This window comes from Canis aureus, chromosome 22 (assembly GCF_053574225.1).
Source record: "Canis aureus isolate CA01 chromosome 22, VMU_Caureus_v.1.0, whole genome shotgun sequence".
Lineage (NCBI taxonomy): Eukaryota > Metazoa > Chordata > Mammalia > Carnivora > Canidae > Canis > Canis aureus.
The window spans coordinates 14,644,385-14,670,215 of record NC_135632.1 but is presented as its reverse complement, the minus strand read 5'-3'; the positions used below and the strand labels follow the sequence as shown (position 1 = coordinate 14,670,215).

General features: G+C 36.2%; 1 protein-coding gene across 3 annotated transcripts in view; it reads right to left on the bottom strand.

Annotated features, from left to right (window-relative positions):
- The window catches only part of GK5 (glycerol kinase 5), a 70,264-nt gene that overhangs the window by 18,640 nt on the left and 25,793 nt on the right, over positions 1-25,831 (bottom strand). For all 3 annotated transcript variants that reach the window (XM_077864879.1, XM_077864881.1, XM_077864880.1), the window contains 7 exons: positions 24,011-24,142; positions 17,866-17,941; positions 17,124-17,185; positions 16,966-17,039; positions 16,693-16,753; positions 9,552-9,678; positions 8,461-8,565 (listed from right to left, as the gene is read on the bottom strand). In XM_077864879.1, the coding sequence (XP_077721005.1) occupies positions 8,461-8,565; positions 9,552-9,678; positions 16,693-16,753; positions 16,966-17,039; positions 17,124-17,185; positions 17,866-17,941; positions 24,011-24,142 (637 nt within the window). The remainder of the gene's footprint in view (positions 1-8,460; positions 8,566-9,551; positions 9,679-16,692; positions 16,754-16,965; positions 17,040-17,123; positions 17,186-17,865; positions 17,942-24,010; positions 24,143-25,831) is intronic.

The window sequence follows — 25,831 nt, the reverse complement described above, 5'->3', positions numbered from 1 at the left end:
GCCAAGAGTTCTTAGATACAATACCCAAAGCATAATTCATAAAACAAAAAGCTGATAAATTAAACTTTACCAATTTAAAACCTTATACTCTGCAAAGGAGACTGCTAAAAAAATGAAAAACATATACTATGAAAAGAAGGAAGATGTCTGTGAACTGATGGGAAGTAATTCCCAGGATATCCTTTTAAGTGAAAATGGCAAAGTATGAAAGAGCGTACATTATTTTATGTAAGAAATTAGGGAATATAAGAAAACATACATGTATCCTAAATGTTTTTGCAAAAAGAAATACAAAGGACAAACCAAAAACTAATGAAGTGATTACAAGATATAGAGAGACAGGATGAAGGGGAGGTGAGAGAATCGACTTCTCTGAGTATATCCTTTTTCATGGTTTCAACTTTGGGAATCAAGTAACAATTCCACATCAAAAATAATTAGATAACGTTTTTAAAAAGAATGCAGAGAGGGGGAAAACTTAAACTGAATGGTAACAGAAAACAAATGAACTCGATTCTATTTCAAATTACTAAAATCATTGAAGGGAGAAGAAGAACTAATAGAAGTAACTTTTGAATAGTATGCTTTGGCCATATACCCTTGATATAAAGGGAAAAAACCTGCAAATGATCTTGAGTAAATATTGTTTGATGAAGTGGGATGGGACTAGTAATTCTGAAACTCTTCTGTGTGTGTATATATGTATATATACATATATATATTTTATTTATATATATATATATATATATATATATATTTTAAAGATTTTACTTACGTATTCATGAGACATACACACAGAGAGGCAGAGACATAGGCAGAGGGAAAAGCAGGCTTCCTGTGGAGAGCCTGATGCAGGTATACATTCTGAGAAGGATACAGTTACCATTTATGTATGCTTTCAGCCAAAACTACATAACATGGACCTAGTCACAAGAACGTAAACTGAAGGATATTCTAGACAATAACTGGCCTATGGCTTTCAAAAATGTCAACAGCATGAAAAACAAAGCTGAAGAAGGGACTCCAGATTAAAGGAAATTATACAATAAGCAACAATGGTCTGGATCTTATAATGGGGAAGAATTTCCATGAAGGACATTACTGGTACATCTGACAAAATGAGAATATGGACTATAAATATAGTAAAGAATATTAGATCCAATGTTAACTCTTCTCAAGTTAATAACCATACTTCAGATAAGTATGAGAGTGTTCTTGTTCTTAGGAAATACACCATGAAATACTACAGGGAAAGAAGCATGATGCATGTAATCCATTCTTAAAAGAGCTCAGAAAATTATACAGGTATTTATCTGTCCTGCAGTACAGGATAGATGGTAGGTAGATAACGCAATCATGGTAAAATGTTAAAAATTAGCAAATTTGGAGGAGCAGTTTGGCTGGCTTAGTTGTCAAAGCATGTGACTTGATCTTGGATTTGTACACTCAAGCCTCAGGTAGGGTATAGAGATCACTTAAAAATAAAGTCTTAAAGGGTGTACAAGTTTTTGTGTTGTTTTTATAACTTTAAGTTTGAAATTGTTTAAAAATAAAAAGTTAAAACAGTTCTAATTTTCACCTCTCTCTCACTATATATCTCATTGTTATATACCCAGTGAAACATACAGAATACTAATTCTTGGGTATTTTTAAAAGACATTTAGTTTATCAATTTTACTTTTTATTATTTGTCAGTTTTAATAATTTGTATGTCCTTGTACGTTTTGGCTAGGAAGTTTATTATGCTTCTCTCCTTTTTCTTATTAATAAGCATTCATCATTTTCCTCTAAGTACTGTTTTTACAGAATTATAGTTGGTTTCTGTATTTTTTAGACACTATCAAATTATGTTTCAAAGTTTTCCTTGGCTCTATGTTACTTAAGAAAAGAGATTTCAAATTTCCATGTGCAAAGTACCATTTAAATACTGTTTTTGCTATTTATTTCTAACCATATTACATAATAGGCTGAGATGTTCCACTCCAGTGCTTTTCAAAGTACAGCACTGAGAAAAGGATGTGTGTGTGTGTGTTCAGAATGGGATTTCACTGAACTCGAAATGAAAACATAAATGAACAAAAAGATGAAGAACAGAAAAAAATGTACAGTCTGTTGTTTATTCTTGACCAGCACTTTACCCCATAAGTTACACATCATGGAATTAAAATCACTTATGGGAAGAAGAAAAAAAGAATACCCTTTTGGAACTTAACAGAAACATTACTTTCTTTCCTTTATTTTTAGGGAGGAGAGGGACAGAGAGAGAGGGAGAGAGAGAGGATCTTAAGTAGGCTCCACGCACAGCGGGAACCCAACTCAGGGCTTGAAGCAGGGCTCGATCTTACAACCTTGGATTATGACCTGAGCAGAAATCAAGAGTCAGATGCTTAACCGACGGAGCCACCCAGGTGCTCCACGTTACTTTCTTTTATAGAACAATCATACATCATACATAAAATATTTAAGCCTAGTTTAATCAGGGGACTCTTTTTAGTGTTAAGATAATTTTAATCTCTTAAAGAGATATTCAAAACTATGTTCTTAATGTACAAAAATAAAGATTTTACATTACCATAAGACATCTTTTATCAGTTTGGTACAAGAACCGTTTTTTTTTTAAATATTTTTTTAAAGGATTTTATTTATTTATTCATGAGACAGAGACAGAGACAGAGAGAGAGAGAGGCAGAGACACAGGTAGAGGGAGAAGCAGGCTCCATGCAGGGAGCCTGATACGGGACTCAATCCCGGGTCTCCAGGATCACGCCCTGGGCCAAAGGCGAGCGCTAAACCGCTCAGCCACCCAAGGATCTCCCCGTACAAGAACGGTTCAAATAAAATAGAACAAAGTCTGGCCTGCTACAGGAGGGAAAAATAAAAACTCTTTTTTGAAAAACATCTTAGTTACACACTTTGCGTTCTCCATGTTGAAATCTTTGATCTATTTCTTTTTGGCTGGAGTATCTCCTTGGGTAATTTCCTCAGAAAACACATACTGCACAGCCAGGAAGTGTCCCTTTTCCACTTAATATGAATGATAGCTTAGCCAAGCACCAAGATATTGGCTCATTGTTCTTTTTTCTCTATATGTACATGTTGTTCCACTTTCCAAATTTTACAATTAACTTCCATGCCACTCTAAGTATTTATTTCTTCATACATAAACTATCTTGAAGCTTTTCTTTATTCTTGGAAATCAGATAATTCACACACATGACTGTCTTAGTTTGTATCTCTTCTTTTTTTTTTTTTTTAACTAAGCTATTTCAGTCTGAAAACCAAGGTCTTTCTTCTGTTCAAGGAAATTTATTTTCAATTTTTTGCTTCAATGTTTACATTTTTGTAACTCCATTACCATAATTACATTTTCATATGCCAGCAAAGAGACTACTGTTCACATATTTTTTTCTCTAATCTCTCCTCTGTATCTCTTACCTCAGTTTTATCTTCTATTTTTCTTTTTTGTTTTTAAATTCTTTATGATTCTTATTTGGATTTTTAGCACTATTTTATGTTTTACATATCAAGGTTTTGTTCTTCAAAACTCTGGATGTTTTCCAAACATTTCTTTGTAATATTTTCTTTCAACCCTTCAAGTTTAACTTTTGTTGGTGTTATTTTAATCTTCAGTTTCTTCTATTATACCTGCCTTCAGGGAGCTGTATGTTCTTACATTGTGCTTCCTTTCAGATCAGGCTTATGGGGTTTTCAGGCAATGAGAGAGGTAGAGGAGTGAACCTTGGCTCTCTGGTTTCTGGAAATATGAGAAAGATTAGGCCTCCCTCTCTAAGGCTGGAAGAGGAGCATTTCAGACCAAACAGTATTGATGTCCACTGTTGGCAAGCTCTCCCAGGGATTGGCCAGGCCAGCCTTCTTCTCTACATTCTATGGGGATTTTCTCCTGGCTCAGCAGGCTGGATCCATAGAGAAAATCCAGAGCATCTTTTTTTTTTTTTTTTTTTAAAGAGACAGCGAGAGAGTGGGGGCAGGGGAGGGGCATGATGTGGGAGGGGCAGAGGAAGAAGGAAATAGAGAATCTTAAGTAACCTCTACACCCAGCAAGGAGCCTGACTCGGGGCTTGATCTTACAACCCTGAGATCATGACCTAACTGAAATCAAGAGACCATGCTAAACCAACTGAGCCACCCAGGAGCCCCAAACATCCAAGCGTCTTTAGCAGCCTCTAGTATTTTCACCAATAACACTCAGGTGGCCTCTACAAGACCCTGGGTCTGCACTGTCTACTTGAGAATTTAAGGATTCATTCATACTGGGATCTACTTGAGCTTCAGTAATAACCCATACTTCTCTTCCCCAACAAGAAGAGAGGGATCTGGGACCATGAACTAAGATCCTGTTCACCAGCAGTAACATGTATGTGGTTCACCACCACCTAGAACTAGTTCATATAATGAGAAAATGTTTATCTCATCCCTTCTAATGAGGGATACTTTCTCTCTTGGGAAGATACCCTGAGAGGAATCAGTTTCCTTATTTCTAGTAAACAAGAGTCCTGGGTAATTTTACATGTGTATGGGGAAGTCTCATGGGGATTGCATGGAGCAAGCAGATGTGACACGTAGCAATTAAAAGTGATATTGCTAGGGAAAAAATGTTCCCTGACCTGTGTTACTGGAGGACAACAGAGATGTCAACTGCCTGAACTGCAGAGAAGAAATAGGGCATTCTTTTAGTCCCTTAAATAGGTCATGCTTCTCCCTGCTTGGGGCCTCCCTCACTATTCCTCCTTACTTGGACTGCCTCCTAATTTAACTTGCTTCTCTCACCTATAAAACCACTCTTTTTTCTTTTCTTTCTTTTTAAGATTTATTTTTATTTTTTTATTTTAGAGAGAGAGCAAGCAGGGCAAGGGGCAGAGGGAGAGGGAGAAAATCTCCAGAAGACTCCCTACTAAGCACGGAGCCCAACATGAGATCAGGACCTGAGTGGAAATCAAGAGTCCAATGCTTAACCAACTGAGCCACCCAGGTGCAACCACTAGTTGTTATCCCTTCAGGGAATAGCCAACATCATTCTTATTTTTTTTTTTTTTAGCCAACATCATTCTTGAAAGAAGCCTCTTGATTCTCCAGACTAGACAAAGCTCTCCCTTTAAAAAGGGATCATTGATCCTACTACTACTTCTCCTTCCTGGGACTTAACACTAATATATATATATATATATATTTTTTTTTTTCAGCTTTTCATTTAAAACATGTCTTTCCTGCTAGACTATAAATGCCATGAGAGCAGCAGGTGTCTGTGTTATTCATTTGTGTCCCCTCACATGTACAGTTCCAGGCACACGGTGAGCACTCAGTTACTTGTTAACTCAATAAAAGCTAGAAGACATAAAAAAATATTTATTAAGATTAAGACAGCAAAATAGAACAAAGAGTGGAGGGGAGCAGAAATGGATCAATTAAAAAGAAGAGATGATCCTGTGGGAACCCAAATGTTGAATTAACATAGAGGGCTAAAGGGGAAAAAAAGGAAGAATTGGGCTGTGTGAAAAAGACTTAGAAAACAGATCCAAAAATCAAGATGAAACTTGTTTTAAACAGCTTTTATACCTGAGCCTGAAGTATTCAATCCACTAAAACAAGTGGAAGGAAGCCATCATTCAGATTGGAACAAGCTCAGGACGCCACACAAAGATACAGTCTCAGCTTACACATTCAAGGAAATTCCAGGGCTATTAGGCTCTTACACACTGTGTTTCTCCTAAACATAATTCATTTTTCTCAGTATACCCATTAAAGTGATATATATTCAAATAAATGTCAACTTTTTTTGTGTGAATTTCAGACAGATACATACAATAAGGTTTAGCTTTACCAATGACTAAAATTTTAAAGTAAATAACTCAACTCTGAATTCTCTCTCCCTCCAGTTAGGACAATAGTCCCATTTTCTTGCCAGATATGTGACTGGCCCTTAGGAGAGCTTGTGCCTCCACCAGAAATCACACCACTTTTCTCTTTTTTCTAGGTAGGACCATTTAGCCCCATCTCCCAGAAAAGAGCTTTCATCATTTGAGAATCACGGTGAATGAGCCTCAATCCAGCAAAACAAAGATTCCTATGGAGAATGAGCACATAATGCCACACAGAACTCTAGAATGATTTTTTTAACTGATGAATGTGAAATTATTCTGCTTTTTTTTTTGCATCTTCTGGGAAGGAAGTAAAATTAATAGAAGGTATAAAGACAAGAAATATATAATTTTCTATTTCTGATAATCAAGATAGATGTCCAAAAATAAAAGAAATACATTTGGAATGCCTGAGTGGCTCAGCAGTTAAGTGTTAATGCCGCAGTTAGCCCAGTGGTTAAGTGGGCTCCCTGCATGGAGCCTGCTTCTCCCTCTGCCTGTGTCTCTGCCTCTCTCCTGCATCTCTCATGAATAAATAAATAAAATATTAAAAAGAAACAAAACAGGGCAGCCCCGGTGGCCCAGCAGTTTAGCGCCACCTTCAGCCCAGGGTGTGATCCTGGAGACCCGGGACCAAGTCCCACATTGGGCTCCCTGCATGGATGGGGCCTGCTTCTCCCTCTGCCTGTGTCTCTGCCTCTCTCTCTCTGTGTCTGTCATGAATAAATAAATAAATAAAATATTTAAAAATAAATAAATAAAATAAAAAATAAAAAAAGAAAAGGAAAGAAAAGAAGTACATTTAAAGAAGAAACTTTTGGGGCACCTGGGTGGCTGAATCAGTTGGGCCTCCAACCGTTGATTTCAGCTCAGGTCATGATCTCAGGGTCCTGTCCTGAGATCAAGCATTTTGTTGGGCTCCATGCTCAGCAGGGATTCTGCTTAAGATTCTCTCTCTCTCTCCCCCTCTGCCCCTCCCCCTTCTCAAGCTCTCACTCTTACACTCTCTCTGAATAAATAAATAAATAAATCTAAAAAAAGAAAAAAAACAAGAGACTTTAAGGAGGTAACAGAAAATTTTGAAATAAACTTTTTTGTGTGTGCAGACTCATGGAGAAAGAGAAAAAGAAAGAAAGATTGGCATTTTCCTCCTATGTTTACTGCCAAAAAATTTAGCTGTCTTTAAACAAATCAGCTTAGTTCAAATTAGCAAAGTAGAAAACCATAGCCTGCTCCATAATTTTATCATCAGAGATACCCCACTGTTTTTTTTTTTTTTTTTAGAGATACCCACTGTTAATCTTTGGTATATAATATTTCACACCTTCTGCATTAAATATGGCTATATAATATATACAGGCTGTTCATTATTTACAATAGCCAAAAAGTGAAAATAACCCAAATGTCAATGACAGGTGACATCATTTTTTAGATGTGTATTTCTTTAATTGTTGAATTTGAACAGCATTTTTTTCATTTTTAATTATTTTTTAAGTTTTTTTTTTTGTTTTTTTTTTTAATTTATGATAGGCACACAGTGAGAGAGAGAGAGGCAGAGACACAGGCAGAGGGAGAAGCAGGCTCCATGCATCGGGAGCCCGACATGGGATTCGATCCCGGGTCTCCAGGATCACGCCCTGGGCCAAAGGCAGGCGCCAAACCGCTGCACCACCCAGGGATCCCTAATTATTTTTTTTTAAGATTTAATTTATTTATTTGAGAGCAAGAGAGGGAGAGAGTAAAGTGGGAGAGGGAGAGGGAAAAGGAGGTTCCCTGACCAGCATGGAGCCCAACGCAGGACTCGATCCCAGGACTCTGGGATGATGACCTTAGCTGAGGGCAGATGCTTAAGTGACTGAGCCACCCAAGTGCCCAATGAATAGTATTTTATTTAAGTTTACTTATTTATTTTTTTTAATAATATCTACACCCAATGTGGGGCTTGGACTAGTGACCCTGAGATCAAGAGTCAAATGCCCTTCCAGCTGAGCAGCCAGGAGTCTCTGAGTAGCATTTTTTAGTAGTTATTTATGATAGTTGTACTTCTATACTTGGTTAATCTTTTTTTAAAGATTTTATTTATTCATAAGAGAGACACACACACACACACACACAGAGGCAGACACAGGCAGAGGGAGAAGCAGGCTCCATGCAGGGAGCCCAATGCGGGATTCGATCCCAGGACTCCAGGATGACACCCTGGGCCAAAGGCAGGCACTAAACCACTGAGCCACCCAGAGATCTCCTGGTTCATTCTTTAGTCATCTTTATTAATTTTTTTGGTGTATGCTACAAATTGGTCTTACCAATTTGACTTTTAACTTTGCTTATACCATCTCTCCTTACACATTCTAATAATTCATATATTTAAATTTACTGTCTTTTTTTTTTTTCTTTATGGTATCTGGCCTTAAGGCTTAGCCTTTTACCATCCCAGTGTCATAAAAATAATATCCTATTTTTTTTAATCATAGTTCTTAAGTCTCATTTGAACAATCCACTCATTCTCTACTCGTCAATAGTCCTATGACATTCTTGAATTCTTTAAGTCTGTTCTATGAAATCTGTTTTAAAGAAGATTTACCTAATTCTTGAGCCCATTTTATGATAGTCCCAGTGTCTCCTGCATTGCTTTCAGCTAAGCATACAACTTCTTGGCCAATCTTCCACCCAATTAGTGGATAAAAGCCTTAAAGAAAAAAAGAAACAAAATAAGTCAAATGTAATAAATAGATAATTCATTACAGAGACATCTACAGTTTGATTATCTTAAAAAATAGCAAAGTGGCTCTGAAGTCAGTGGTCTCACAAGTTTCTAACCTCTTAGCCTCCGTCACCTCAACTGTGAAATAGTTGGCTTCCGAAAGCTCCTGTGAGAATAAACTGAATTACTGCATAAAAAACTTAGTGCAGTGCCTGGTATTTAATATGAACAATAAACATTAGCTTTTAGTAGCCATACGTATATCTATGTCTCTAGAAACACACAGAGCCATCTATGCTATTGCATTTATCTGTGAAGCTTCCTAAATAGAAACAATCTAATGCAATGATGAAATTTTCTAGCTTTCATTTTCCTAATTAGGGAAAAAGGAAGAGCTTGAGGGAGGATGGAAAGTAAGAAAAAGATTTTTAAAATCTACCTCTTAGTAACCATGTTAGGAGACCATAGTCCAGATTTAGAATCCACAGGTCTCTTAGGGTATAGTTCCACATTCTAAATTTCTTTGTTTACACATCCTAGGATGTCTTCCATAAGGGAGACCAATTTCTTGCCAACTGTCATTAAATATGCATGGATCACTAGTTGAGAATTATCATCAAAAAAAAAAAAAATCACAAAAGAAGAACTGCTAACACATAAAAGAAAATTTAGAGGCCTAGAAAGATGTTTTAAACAAATATAACAGATATTACAGGTAAATATTTGGTAAACTGACCAAAAGCCCCTAATCCTGAATTTTTCTATAATAACATGTCTCATTTGTTTATCCTTTTAAAGAAAAAAGGGAATTGGAAATTAACTGTCTCTTGGAATACTAGCAAAAAATACATTAGAGAATACCCTTAATAAAAAATGGAAGAAAAAAAAAAAAGGGAAAACAGTATTACAAAAGTTAAATATAAAAAGAAATGATATTTTATCAATAAAAAGGATAAATTCTAACAATTTACCTCTAATAGTATGTTGAAGGTTATTTCCAGTATTAATATCCAAAAATGTCCCAGTTCCCATGGTTAGTTTCACATCTCCTGCGTGGAAGCAGCACTCTCCAAACATGGCTGATTGCTGATCGGCGACCTGTTAAAATGTTCAAATATAAGATGGCTGGGTCATACAGTGGCCCATTTTACTGTATTCCACTGTCTCCTATATTATATTCTCAAGGGTCAACATTTTGTTTTCTTTTTTCCTTTTCCTTAAAAAAAAAAAAAAAAATCCCTAGAAAGAACAACAAGATAGAGAAGTTTCTCCAGGACTAACATTTTGTGAATGAATAATGTGCCTCAGGAATTTTTAGTAGGCAGCCCACTTTATGACTTTTAAGTCATATCACAGGAAAAATCTGAAAAATAAAGGTCAGAATAAAAATTGTGGAGAAAGAAAACTAAGATTTTTTTTTTAATTATTTATTTATGATAGTCACACAGAGAGAGAGAGAGAGAGGAAGAGACATAGGCAGAGGGAGAAGCAGGCCCCATGCACCGGGAGCCCGACGTGGGACTCTATCCCGGGTCTCCAGGATCGCGCCCTGGGCCAAAGGCAGGCGCCAAACCGCTGTGCCACCCAGGGATTCCCGAAAACTAAGATTTTTCAACTTAAAAGTAGTTTCATTCATTAGTCAAAATAATGACCTCACAAATTTCTCTTTTAATAAGAGTGATAGGTGTGTGCTCAATATAAATAGATACAGGTCAAAACTGGATATTCCCAATCATATTACTTTTGTTAAAGGAAATAATAAAACAATTTGTTAAAACAATTGTATGTAGCTTGTTAAGAATCAATGTTTAACAGAGTAAATTTTAAAGACCTAATAGGCTTTATTAATTGATGCATGAATTGGGCATTCCATCTAGCAGAGGTGAGCTTCAAAGGGCTAAAGAAAAGGAAAAGTTTTTAAAAGTAGAGAAAGAGCAGAGAAAAAAGGAAACTATTAGCAAAAAATCCATTGTTTTAGGCACGGTCACCCTCCTAAGGGGAACAGATGGGGTCTATCATTAAATTTCCTAATGCTTACTGGGAAATTCCCATGTTGACTGGTTAAGGGTTACATTTCTGGGAGGCTGAAACCACAGGTAGGTTAGCTATTGAGTCTTGGTTTATTGGCTTGTAGCTGCCATTTTAAGCCTGTGGTTTTCTTTTTATTCCTCCCTTTTGATCAGACTCTAGTTTAACTGAGAGATGCGATCAAAATTTAAAGCATTAGTATCATTCTCTACCACCACTCCAGAGTTCTCACAGCTATTATTGATCCTCTGTGTGGCATTCACAGGTCACGATGGTTTTTTTGCTTGATCTCTGTGATATTCACAGGTTACAACTTCAGGTTTACAATTTTTATGTTGGCTCTTCCTTTTCTCATGTTCCACTCTTGGGGAGATCATGTGCTTGGCAGTTAACATGCATTTAAAGCTTTTGAAAGAATACAATGTACTAGGGAGAGAATTGTGATAATTATAAGAAGGATAATTCCCAATATTTGGAGTGTATTTCTAGTAGTGTTAAGCAATTGGGAACTGTCTGTTAAATTGGCATTCTTTAGATTGGCAAATTTATAAATATATTTTATAATTTTTAGAAGCATATGTCTTTTTAATTTTCCAATGTAGCACAAACATATGCAAATACATTTTAGTTGTTCTGGAATAAGAAGCTACAAGTAGCTATTTCTTTTTTTTTTTTTTTAAGATTTAAAAAAATTTTTAAGTAATCTCTACCCCAATGTGGGGCTCAAACTTACGGCCCTAAGATCGAGAATCACCTGCTCCACCAAAGCCATCCAGGCACCACAAGTTAAACCTAGGTTTAGTAACTGATATTTTAGTATTCCATCTTATTTACAAATGATATAGATATTTAATGAATTTAGCTTAATTCATTACTTAACCTAACTTAGCAAAACTTTAAGTGCTAGGTTCCCAAAATGATTTGGGAGACTATTTAAAAGATTACCTAAATTTTTTATTTTATTTATATCTATTTACTTGTTCTTAATAATTACACTTATGTTACCCTAAAAACTTCTTGAGACATCAGATAAAGTCAGTTACTCTTCCAAGTTTTTTTTTTTTTTTTTTTTTTTAAGATTTATCTATTTATTTGAGAAAGATGGGGGCCGGGGGGGTGGGTAGAGGGAGAGAAAGAGAATCTCAAGCAGACTTTCCACCGAGTACAGAGCTTGATGTGGGGCTCAATCTCATGACCCCAAGATGATGATCTGAGCTGAAATCAAGAGTTGGATGCCCAACCAACTGAGCTACCCAGGTGTGCCCTGCCAAGCTATTAAAAAAAAAATTTTGTAACAGATAACATTACATTATTTGCCTTTAAGTAAACCAAGTCAGAATAAAATGTTAATGCTAATAGCCCTAAAGACATGTCTAGTTTAATTTTTAAAAATATTTACTTATTTGATAGACAGTGCACACAAGCACATGCACACAAGTGGGAGGGGCTGAGGAACAGGGAGAGAGAATCTCAAGCAGAGTCCACACAGAGCACAGAGCCCAACATAGGGCTCAGTGTTCGATCCCATAACTCCGATATCATGATCTGAGCCAAAACCAAGGGTTGGTTGCTTAATAGCCTGTGCCATTCAGGCACCAAGATATGTCTACTTTAATTAAACCAACAACCTTAAAGTAGATTTCACATCAAGTATTTTCCCAGATCATGTGAACTTGAGAAAATATTTGGATTAGTTTCTTTCTGAGAGTTTTAGAATGTCTAATCCTTACCAGCGTTTGTCTTCAAACCAAGTAAATAGAGTTCTACAAATTAATTTTAGCAATACCACCCAGAGGTAGAAAAAATATCTCACATTTATATAAACACAGAGAAATAGATGTGCATAAAGCCCCTATAGTTACTAATATTTGTGGAGATTTTTAAGACTTATATTTGTCCCTGGGATTAATCTGTACTAGAGTTTGGGAAAAGAGCCCTTTTGAAGGTTGTATTTTAAAAAGGCTTCTTGGGGATCCCTGGGTAGCTCAGCGGTTTAGTGCCTGCCTTTGGCCCAGGGCGCGTTCCCGGAGTCCCGGTATTGAGTCCCGGTATTGAGTTCCAAGTCGGGCTCCTGGCGTGGAGCCTGCTTCTCCCTCTGCCTGTGTCTCTGCCTCTCTGCCTCTCTCTCTCTCTCTCTCTGTCTATCATGAATAAATAAGTAATTTTTTTTTTTAAAAAGGCTTCTTTCCCTTTTTTTCTCTCTGGTGATTGTGGGCTGTGTTTATATTTCAAAGAAATGATTATATGTGTAATTTTAAGGGACAGAGAAAGAATGCAAGTTCTTCCAAGAAGGACTCTGGTTTCCTAAAGCCACTAATTTACAATCTGTTTGAGATAAATAGGGGAAGTTTTGGAATTGATGAAGAACCAGGTAAACTGTGAATTGCCTGTAGAGCTACATTTCTAGCTTTATGAAGATCGGCAAGATAAAGACACTCGCTTTCAATTCCTCCAAGAACTGGGTTGTAAGCTAACTGACATTATGGGTTGATCTACCTGTCTAACTACATTATTCTCAGTTTGTTTCTTTTTTCTCTGGGGACAAGGTCTTAATTTAAACTATTTCTGGTGATACTGAATAATACCCCATGGGTGTAAGAGGAATCCTCAAAGACAGTTTAAAAAGATACTACCTTTCCAAGATCTAGAGTCACTCCCAATGATAGCCAAAAGAACCAAAACCTGTATGTCCCCTGCAGGCAGAAAGCCAAGCCCAGTTATGCAAAACAAGACAAAGAGAAGGCAATAGGTATCTCTGGAAGAGAAAGGATCAACAGCCAACAGTCTGGATTTAGAAAGGAAGGGATGATCTGAAATTTTCTTTTCCTTTCTGGACTGGGCACTACAGACAGAGATTTGGAAGGAATTGATTCTGGTAAGAATTTTCACCCTTTGCTGGCTTCTCCCAGTTTTTCCAGGATCCCCTCTGTAGGCTCCAGTATCTACCAGAGTTCCTTGTTTACTGTTTAAGGGAATAACCTAGCAATTTTACCAGAAAACCCCTCAGTTTCAACAACTCTAGAAGAGGTCTATATGGGAGTCCTTCTATGAAGGTAAATAAATACAGGGGTGTGTGTAACGCCACTAATGTGGTGGAGTTCTGTTTATGGTTGTGTAGTCTTTTTTTGAGCAGAGAAACAATTCAGACAGAGGATTAATAGAATGAGTACTACAGGGAGGATAGAGGGGCGCAGTAAGAGTTACGTCACTCTTAACAGGCTTTTGTTTTGGGTACCTCTTCTCTCTCTGATTTTTAATTAGCCTTCTGCCATGAATCTTTTAAGGGAACAACATGGGAATTTTGAAATCTTTTGGAGGCTTCTGCTTGCCAGTTAACACAGGTACCCTATTCCATTTAATTTGGGAATCCCTGCCTTCAAGTGCACTTCTTACATAATTTTATCTAATTGGAATGGTCCCCATAACGACCATTGTATTTCTAGTTGTAATCCCTTGAAGGCTGGGGCAGTTTGGTAGAATTCTAGGCACAAATGGAGCTAACCCATATTTCCGTCCAGCCATTCTACTTGCAAATGAGGTGCAACTCATATTTCTGTCTGGCCTCAACCTGACAAGTTACTGAGCCAAGTTCCTCAAGGCACAAAACAAACTTAGTAAGATTTTGCCATTTTTGCAAGATATCTACAACTTCTAGGACTATAGTTCTTAGACATAAAATAAGCAGGTATGCTGCAAGGTGGCATGCTTGACCCTTCAGAATTTAAGGACCCCATATTAGCTAAGCCTTTGGATTTCTCAGAGCCAAACTAATACCTTAAAAGGATGGGTCACTAGGTTGGGGATCTTGTACATTTTATAGTCTACCTCACTGTATGGAAGTTTTCTTGATGCTGGTGGGTGGAACTTGTATCAATCTAACCCATTCTGTCATCAACTTACTATATTTTCTTGAGGAGGCAAGTGCTCTAACAGCCTTCAAATGCTCAACCTGTGCCCGCCAATTTTTCCAGTTTTTTGGCCTCTGAGATCCCTGTTAGTGATAGCCTTTATCTACACAAAATAAGACAAATATGTGTACCTTAATGTATCAGCAACAACCAAGAGACATTACTGTGTCCTGGTCACGAGAAGGCCCTGTGCTCACCACTGCCAACTCTTGTGGAATCTTGCTGGAGTTTTCCAGTAATTCCAGGGGAATTGTATCTGAAAGGCCAGGGATTTGGCTCTGGGCAGACTCTTTTGCCAGCTCAGCTGGGCTCCAGGCAAAACTGCCAGCTCTGGGCATAACCATCTGGCAGTTTCGGCTGTAAAGGAAGGCCAATTAGATTGGGGGAGCTTGAATGAACAATTAGTGAAGCTCACAACCAAGAAGGAACTTACCCACAGCCCTCAGGAACAGCGAGAAACACATGAATTCAAAGAGTTCGTGGGGTACCATGCCCATGTTTCTCGTTGTCCCCAAATGCTGTTGGAAGTTCACTTTGGATCTTGTTGCTGCCTGCGACCAAATCTGTTAAATGACAAAAATTGAAGCAAGTAATTTTAAAGATCTAACTGGCTTTATTAATCAATCCATGAATTGGGCAGCATCCCATCTAGCAAGTACAGGGAGCTCCAAAGAGCTACAGAAAAGGAAAGATTTTTTTTTTTTAAAGTAGGCTCCACACTCACCACAGAGCCCAACGCAGGGCTTACACTCATGAACCTAAGATCAAGACCTGAGCTGAGATCAAGAGTTGATCACTTAACCAACAAACCACACAGGTGTCCCAGAAAAGGAAAGATTTTTAAAGGTAGATAGGGAGTGGGAAAAGATAATTATTAGAAAAAAAAAAATCCACTGTTTTAGGCAATGTTGCCCTCCTAAGGGGAATGGAAAAGGTCTATCAGTAAATTTCCTAGTGCTGATGGAAAATTCCCATGTGGACTGGTTAAGGGTTACATTTCTGGGGGGTTGAAACTACAGTTAGAGTAGGTATCAAGTCTTGGCTTATTAACTTGGGCTGCCATTTTGGGCCTGTGGTTTTTTGTTTTTGCTTTTTTTTTTTTTTAAGATTTTAATTTCTACACAATTTAACTAGAAATTAAATTTATGATTTTAAGTAAATTTCTACAAATTTAAGAATTTATTTTTAAGTAATTTCCACACTCAAAAGTAATTTTGAATAGGGCTTGAACTTATAATCCAAAGATCAAGAGTCACATGCTCCACTGACTGAGCCAGCCAGGCACCTCTCTTCTTAATTACATATAGCAATATTTTAAAGACCAAAACTCATCTGAAGAACATTTTGTCACTAAACTTCAATTATTCTTCCAGCCATACCCTTATTTAAACCTGAGCCTACCACTGAGGTGAATAAGACTGATACTCTCTAAGTGACCAAGAATTTATAACTTAGGAATTAAATTCCCCTTCTCTTACCTGATTCCTCTACCTATTGTGGCAACCATCCACTTAAGGAAAGATGGCCTATACTTCCTGCTTAAGCTATTATAGGAAATCAAAGTCAAAGTCAGTTTCCACACATCCTCTCAACCAGGTGGAAAATCCTTGAGATTCTCTAAGTTCTAGCCCTTTTCTCCAGACAGAAAGAGTACAATCAAGAACAAAACCTTAAAAATATGAAACAGATAATTTTTCACTCTTCTACAGTTTCTTTACTGATAATACTGACTACGGATTTTATAAAATATAAATACAACATTCTTCTTTACATTAAACTGCCTTGTTGCTGTCTGGTTATACTGTATCAAATACAAACGAAGCAATGGCTCTGTCCCTGACCTATCCTTGTTTTTTTGTCTCAGAGTATCAAATATAAACTACACATTACTCAGAATAAAACATTTTTTAAGAATTTAGCAATGTTATGAAAAACAATATGTAAATCAGAAAAGATTAGAATGTACTTTCATGTCAGAAGACTAGCCCAGTGGTCCCCTTTCCAGAATATAGAATACTCCTGATTATATCTAGGACATAGAAACTTAAAAAGAAAAAAAAGATACTTTACTTTTATTCACAAGGACCTTTAATGTCTCTTAAATCTACTCCCAACTATTCATATCTATTATTTAGTTTATACTATACATATAGAAACTCTCAGGTTTTCTACTTACCATGGCCACTATTGGTATAGGCACACCAAATATCTCTTCATCCACTGACCCAAAATTGTGGCTTCAAATAAAATTGATGAAAAAGTCAGTTATAGTTCTAGAAACATTGATTCTATAATTCAGCAAACTGATTTCCTTTTTTTTTTCTGATTTTCATATAAACCAAAAAGTTATGTAATGAACATAAAAGCATCCCACACAAATAAAATAATGCTAAGGCACTTGAATTCAGGGTCAGTTTTGCTGGTTTCTATATATGATGTTCCTTATTACCTCGTATCCTTCACAGGAGGCAAGATAGAAAGTGGTATTGAAAGCAAGGAAGCAAGGAGCCCGCTCCAATGCATCTGAACATAAAAATATGTCATCAGAATCCAAGCTAAATTATACAAAAATTGGTGATTCAAAAGGAGGGAAAAAAAAAACTTTACCTTATAAGGATCAAATAGTCCAGTTGCACTGGCATTTGAAAAATCCGTGGCAAATTCGGAACCTAAATTTACATTGAAAATAATATATTATAAGTAGTGTTAATCAACAACTATCCCTAGTTTATAATCTAGAGCTTTGGCCTCAAATTCATTCCAAAATATATATTTCCAGTGCAAAGCCCCCAAAGCAATTCCCCACTTAATCTTTTTGAACTTTTATAATTTACAAAAGCACTTTCACATACACTGTCACATCATAATCTTCAGATTTTTTTTTTTAAGATTTATTTATTTATTTGAGAGAGAAAGAGAGCGTGCCTGCACATGAGTTAGAGCAGGAACAGGAGAGAATCTCAAGCAGACTCCCCACTGAGTGCAGAGACTGAACTGACTTGGGGGCTTGATCATAGGTACTCCCATCCGCAGTTTAAAGATGGAGTTCAAAGATGCCATGTGATTGCCTATAGTTACCCAGATGCAAAGTGGCAAATGCGTTATTGAACTTGAGTCTTACCACTTTTGAAATTAAGACTGTTCCTCCGTTCTTCTGTTTGAGGTTTCATCACAATTTAAAAATCACTCTCCTCTTACAAATCTGAAGTCTATCTAGCTTTACTATACCTAGGGTACCAAGGAGCAGTATGTATGGGATAAGAGAAGGGAAAAAAAGTAACTTCCACTTTTTTAGGTGAATCATTTCTATCAAATCTCAGTTACTTGAGATAGATCAGATCATCTTTACCTTTTGTGAGCTTATGTAACAACCATGTATCAAGAGTCCCAAAGCAACAATTATCTTCTTCAACTGCCTTTTGTACCTAGAAAATACAACAGCACAAAACTGACTCAAAAAGGCTAAATTATTAAGTGCACAATTAAGTGCCGATTAGTAAATACAATATAATCCCATTTCTTATAGGAATGAATATATATATAAAGAAGCTATTTAAAAAAATATACTCCCAAGCAATTACTATAAAGTATAAAAGGCTTTAATTTTACACAAAGCATGTGTTACACTTGTGATGAAAGAACAAAGTACGTATATATATTTTTAGTTTAGACATATGACTGTCTACATACACAAAGTCTAAAATGGGATGGTATGGGCAGCCCCGGTGGCGCAGCGGTTTAGCGCCACCTGCAGCCCGGGACGTGATCCTGGAGACCCGGGATCGAGTCCCACATCGGGCTCCCTGCATGGAACCTGCTTCTCCCTCTGCCTGTGTCTCTGCCTCTCTCTCTCTCTAGCTGTGTCTCTACGAATAAATAAATAAAATCTTTAAAAAAATAAAAAATAAAAAAAAATAAAACGGGATGGTATAATCACGGTTCAAATCCAACCCACAAAACATCTTTAAACTAATAAAGAAAATGAAATGACTGTGGGGATTTCACTATTTTTTTTTTTAAATAGGCTCTATGCTCAATGTGGGGCTCAAACTCAGGACCCCAAGATTAAGAGTCTACCCACTGAGCCCTACCCTCAGGCTCTACCGACTGAGCCAGCCAGGTGCCCTGAGATATTACTAAACATAGTGCAAACAATGCCCTACGTCATACTTCATCACCTCTCCAACTCTTTATTTGTTCTTCCAGACTAGCAGTTCCTGGCTTTGCCCAGGTCAGCACCCTATGGAAATCTTCCACATAGCCCTTATCTCACATCATTACTTCCCTATTAGACCCTAAGCTCCTTAAGAGCAGGAACTAAATTTGTAAGTCCAATACCTAGAAGAGTTACTGGTATATAGGAGATGTTTGAAAAATGTCTCCTAAATAAATGAGATGAAAAGAATAGCAAATTAATCTATTTAAGGATGAATTATATTTGAACAGTAGAAAAGATCAATAAAATGAAAACACATGACATAAGTTCCAAAAAAGTAGTCATTTGCAGATTATTTATAACAAATACTTTGAAAATTCCATTCGAGTTTTAAACCACTTAAATATGGAGTGTTTAAAGTAATAAAGTAATATTACTTTATTTCAAACTCTTTAAATTTAGAAATTGTGATTCTAAAATTTGTTCCAGATTAGATTAAAGTTAATCTGTATTTCAGTGCCTGGTAAATAGTGTAAATTCATCCGTTCATTCAAAAAATATTTGAGGGATCCCAGCGGTTTAGCGCCTGCCCAGCCCAGGGTATGGTCCTGGAGACCTGGGATCGAGTCCTACATCGGGCTCCCTGCATGGAGCCTGCTTCTCCCTCTGCCTGTGTCTCTGCCTCTCTCTCCCTCTGTGTGTCTCTCATGAATAAATAAATAAAATCTTAAAAAAAAATTGAAAGTCAGGTCCTCTAATAGATAGTAGCTTCATATGAGGCTACAAGAACAGAGTCAACATTAGGGCTTCCTAAGGTAGGAGCATCAGGTCAATCCTCCTTGTTTTGGATTAAGACTTCAAATGGCTCAGGGTGCCTAGGTGGCTCGGCTGGTTAAGCATCTGCCTTCATATCAGGTCACATCCCTTTCACCCCCTCTCATGCCCCCTCCCTTGTGTGCACACTCTCTTGAATAAACAGAATCTTCTTCTTTTTTTTTTTTTTTAAGATTTTATTTATTTGAGACAGCACGAGATGGAGGAGGAACAGAGGGAGAGGGAGAAGCAGACTCCTCACTGAGGAGGGAGCCTGACACAGGCTCCATCCTGTCGGATCACACAACCTGAGCTGAAGGCAGACGCTTAACTGACTCAGCCACCCAGGTGCCTCAATAAACAGAATCTTAAAAAAAAAAAATGGCTCTACCCTATGAGTAAGGATAAACTAGAAAGACAAGCTGTCATAGGAACTGCAACTCAGTTTTGAATCACCCCAATCATTAACTGGATGGAGGTAATCCTGGTGCCTACAAGAATGGAAAAAACAAACATAAATCCTATCCAGAGCAAGAGAGTGCTATGTTAAGGCTCCCATAATTTCTACATATAATTTTGCAAATACAATGTCTAGCTGATATACATACACGTGCATACAAATAAGTAACCAGGCTCATCGAACTCATGGAGTTATATATATTAAATACGTTCAGCTTTTTGTATGTTAATCATACATCCATAAAGTAATTTAAATTTAAAAGAAATTAAATAATCAGGCATCCGAGGAAACAGGAGACCATGAAAAAAAAGAGAGAATCTATGGGGCTACAGATATTAGAATTAAAAGTTATACACTTTAAAATACCATGCTAATTATGTAAAGCAAAGTTCTAGAACTAAAAGATTAAGAACTTAATGGATTTTTTAAAAAGATTTTATTTATTTATTTATTTGACAGAGTGAGAGAGAGCACGAGCAGGGGGGAGGGGCAGAGGGAAAGGGAAGAAGCAGGCTCCCCACTGAGCAGAGAGCCCAACATGGGGCTCCATCCCAGGACCCTGAGATCATGACCTGAGCCGAAGGCAGATGCTTTACCAACTGAGCCACCCAGGCAACCTAATGGATGGGTTTTATTAGCACATTAGGAACAACTTAAGAGAGAATAGATTTGGGAGAAAGGTTAGAAGAAAATATCCAAAATAAAGTAAGAAAGAGACAAAATAATGGAATATATGAAAGAGTGAGAGACAAAGGGGAGTTAGTGAGAAGGCCTAACATGCACATAATCAAATTTTCAAGAAGGAAAAGAATGGAGAAGTTACTTTTGAAGATAATGGCTGAGAAATTTTAAAAATCAATGAAATCAAGTAATGAATTCAAGACACTCTACAAACCCCAAGTAGGATGCCACTCCTAGACAACAGATACAGATAACAAATATAAATGTATTTGATAAATTCAACATCTACTCATAATAAAGAGTCTTAGCAAACTAAGTAAGGTAGAGGATTTCCTTAATTTGAGAAAGGGTATCTAAAGAAAATCTACTACAAATTCATACTAAATGGTGAAATGTTGAAAGCTTTTGTCCCAAAATCAGGAATGAGAAAAGGATGTGTGTGGCCAATCCTCTAGTCAATATATCCTAGAAGTCCTTGTCAATGTTTAAAGAGAAAAGGAAAGGGCAGCCCTGGTGGCTCAGCGGTTTAGCGCCGCCTTCAGCCCAGGGCCTGATCCTGGAGACCCAGAATTGAGTCCTATGTCGGGCTTCCTGCATGGAGCCTGCTTCTTCCTCTGCCTGTGTCTCTGCCTCTCTCTCTCTTTCTCTGTGTGTCTCTCATGAATAAATAAATAAAATCTTAAAAAAAAAAAAAAAAGGAAAGAAAAGTCATATTTCTACATCATATTGTTATGCCAAGGAATTACAAGTTAATTCAATGAAATACTACTGCACACCTATTGGAATGGCTAAAATCCAAACCCCTGATATCAAATGTTAGCAAGGATGTGGAGCGACAGGAACTCTCATTCATTGTTGGTAGGAATGTAAAATGGTATAGCCACTTTGGAGGATAGTTTGGCATTTTCTTAAAAAACTAACCATAATTTTATCGTCTAATCTAGCAACTGCACACCTAGGTATTTACTCAAATGAGTTGAAATTTATCTTTATACAAAAACCTGCACACAAATGTTTACAGCAACTTTATTCATAAGCTCCAAAAATTAGAAGCAACAATATGTCCTCCAACGAGTGATTAGATAAGCAAATTGAAATACATCTAGACAATGAAATACTAATCAGTGATAAAAAGAAATGCATCACCAAGCCACAGAAAGACATGAAAACCATTGTTTTGTTGATTTTTTCAACTATTTTTCTACTCTCTATTTCATTAATTTTCATGCTAATCTTTACATTTCTTCCCTTCTACTACTATGGGTTCAGTTTGCTACCTTTTGCCAGTGTCTTAAGTTAGAATATTAGACAGTTTGTTAATATAGTCTCTATAGGTAATTATAGTCTGGCTATAAATTTTTATCTAAACACTGATGTTGCTGCAACACATGACTTGGTATATTGTGTTTTCATTTTCATTCATCTCAAAGTATCTTCTAATTTCTCATAGAATTTCTTTTTTTACCCATTGGTCATGTAAGAATATAGTTTGATTTCCATATATTTTTGAACTTCCCAAATTTTGTTCTGTGAATTCTTTTTTTTTTTTTTAATTAGGATTTTATTTTTAGTAATCTCTACACCCACTGTGGGGCTTGAACTCACAACCCTCAGATCAAGGGTCACATCCTCTACTGACTGAGGCAGCTAGGCACCTCACCTTTCTGTTATTTATAATTTCATTCCTTTGTTATCAGAGAAATACTCTGTATGATTTCAGTCCTTCTAAATTTACTGAGGCCTGCATTATGGTGTAGCATGTGTGTATCCCGGAGAAGATTCCATGTACACTTAAGAATGTATATTCTGTTATTAGAGTTTTCCATAAACACCTGTTTGATCTAGTTAGCTTATACTATTGTCTAAGTTTTCTATTTCTTTGTTGATCTGTCTAGTTGTTCCATGCATTATTAAAGGTGGGGTGTTGAAGTCTTTAGCTATTACCATTGAATTGTCTATTTTCCCCTTAAATTCTTTTTATATAAGATTTTATTTATTTATTCATGAGAGAATCAGAGAGAGAGAGAGAGAGAGGCAGAGACACAAGTAGAGGGAGAATCAGGCTCCATGCAGGAAGCCGGACATAGGACTCGATCCCAGGTCTCAAGGATCATGCCCTGGGCTGAAGGCGGCACTAAACTGCTGAGCCATCCGAGCTGCCCTTCCCCTTCAATTCTGTCAACTTTTATTTCATGTATTTTGGGGCACTGTTATTACATGCACATATGTTTATAATTGTTATATATTTCTGGTGGATTGTCTATCATTATAAAGTGCCGTTCTTTAGCTATAATAACATTTTTTGTTTTAAAGTCTATTTTGTTGTATATTAGCATATCCACTTAGCTATGGTTGCTGTTTGCATGAGAGATCTTTTCCATCTATTTACTTTTAACTGATTTGTATTTTGGAATCTAAAGTGTTTCTCCTGTAGACAGCATATAGTTGGCTCTTCTTTTTTTATTATCCAATCTAAAATCGCAATGAGAAATTACTTCTACCTACCAAAATGGCTAAAATTAAAAACAAAAAACCTGATAATACCAATTATCATGGTAAATAAAATATGAAGTTCTCTCAATGACTAATAATGGGTATGTAAATTATCAAAAATTATGGGAAATATTTTTATATTATCCACTAAAAGTGAAGATATATACACACACACACATTCATGCCCTAAAAATTCCATTCCTATACATAGATAAAGCAGAAATGCCTTTAATATATTCCCCAAAAGACAGCATCATTCATAATAGCCCCAAACTAGAAATAACTCAAATGTACATGAAAAGAATGGATAAATGAATAGTGATAAAATCAAATACTGAACACTAAATAGCAATGAAAATAGAAGAAAATTAATTTACATATTTATACAAAATACAAAGGAATTCAGTTAAAACTAAAATACAGTGTGGAGGAAAACAACACACCTAAGTATAACAGTAAAAGTGTCAAAGTGGAAAGAAAATGTGATACATAGTATCACAATGTTCTATTTCTTTCTTTTTTTTCTTTTTTACAATGTTCTATTTCTTGATTCTAGTAGTGTTACACAGATGTTTGCTCTACAATGTATCAATGAGTGGTACATTTTTGTTTTGTTCAGTTTTCTATATGTGTTACAACTGTGTGTGTGTGTGTGTGTGTTATGACTTTAAAATATTTTTCTAATTTTTTTAATAAAATATTTTAAAAAACAGAGTAAAGATTCCTGTATTCCATCCCAATATGTAGTAGACACTTAATTTTCCCCCAAATAAGCAAATTACTGTATTTCTTTATTTTTTTCTTCCCTGTAATTTACACACATGTGTGCGTGCGTACACACAATCTTTACACACAATTTACACACACAACACACACACAATCTTTCCTTACCTCAACCAGGTTCTGTAAAATCCAGGCCAATCTCAAAGAAACATGCTGGTTTGTGAAATTGAATAAACTGACTGCTAAAAATCGTTTATTTCTAGTGAAAAAGTGCAGCACTCGGCAGGAATTCTGTAATAGCTATTAAAAAGAAAGGTATTTTAGGAAAATGCATTTAATGATGCTTGATATTTCTATATTAATTCTACACACATGAAAACAAACCCAATAACAAACAAATCATTCAACTACTTATAGTGTTCCCAGCACTTAAGAAAATGAAGTAAAGCAATATTACCCTAAGTGGACAATTTGTATTCTAACATACGTAACACATCTACTATGACCTTCTTTAGTAAATACAAGAAGCTCAAGATAAAATCTTTTAATATAAAAGGGAGAGAGTCAAGGGAGAAAATTATATTCCTGTTAGAAATATATTTTTAATGAAATTAATTTAAATTATAAAGGAAAGCCTCCTATATATTAAGTACCTAAAATTTGGGATGTATGATTTCATTCAATACTATCTATACAGATTTATCTAAATCAAAGATGAAATATATACAGTTTAAAATTTAATTCTTGGTAAACAAAATCTTTAATTAAAAAGAAAAAGGTTTTCATAGAAAACAAGCTTTGAGTTTTAAGCCTTCTAAGACATGGTAAAAAAAAAAAAAAATCAAAAAACAAAAACTTTATCCTGCCATCTACTACAAGAATGAAGATGAACAATTCTACTTATGACCGATGTTTTACAAAATATTCACTTACAGAGAATTTACCTACTTCTTGCATTTTTTTCCTCTGTTACTGCCCACCCCTCCCCTAAAAAATAAATTTAAAGGGGTGCCTGGGTGGCTCCGTTGGTTAAGCATCTGACTCTTGATTTCAGCTCACGTGATTATCTCAGGGTCATGAGATCGAGCCCTGCATCAGGCTCTGTGCTGACATAGAGCCTTCTTAAGATTCTCTCTCTCCTTTTTCCTCTGCTTCTCCCTCCCCACTCACACGCACATGCTCTCTCTAAAATATACATATATGTATATACATTTAAGCATTTTGACTTACTAAAATAATAAATAATAAATGCAACAATCAAGAAAATATATAGATTCAATTCTCTTTACATTTCAGTCTTCTTTTTTTTGAACAATGAGCCCCAATTTTTTTTTCCTTTTCTTTTTGGTGAGAGCATTTAAGTTCTACTTTTTTCTTTTCTTTTCTTTTCTTTTTAAACATTTTATTTATTTATTCATGAGAGACACAGGGAGAGAGAGAGAGTCAGAGACACAGGCAGAGGGAGAAGCAGGCTCCATGCAGGAAGCCTGACATGGGACTCGATCCCAGGTCTCCAGATCACGCCCTGGGCCGAAGGCCACACTAAACCACTGAGCCACCCAGGCTGCCCCTAAGTTCTACTCTTAGTCAATTTCAATTATATAAAACAGTATTATTAATTATAGTAATTAGGATATAAATTAGATCCTCAGACCTTATTCATCATATTAACTTTATACCCTTTTAACTTCCTTCTCACCTTACTCAGTGCTCAAACCTTTTCTTTATATTTTGCACACTGTTTATTAAAAGATAAGAGTTTCTTAAATCTTAATCCTCCTGATGTGTTATATATTAAGGAACGTTTCAAACTGAAAGAGGTTCTTCCTCCCTAAGAATACTATACTTCCCTCTTTTAAAAAAATCAGATTTAATATCCTCAGGGATCTTCTACTAAAATGCAGATAATGGGGGAGGGGGCACACAAAAAGTATTAAGAGTTCTTACACTTGCACTTTTAATCAACATACGAACAATTAACATTTTGTT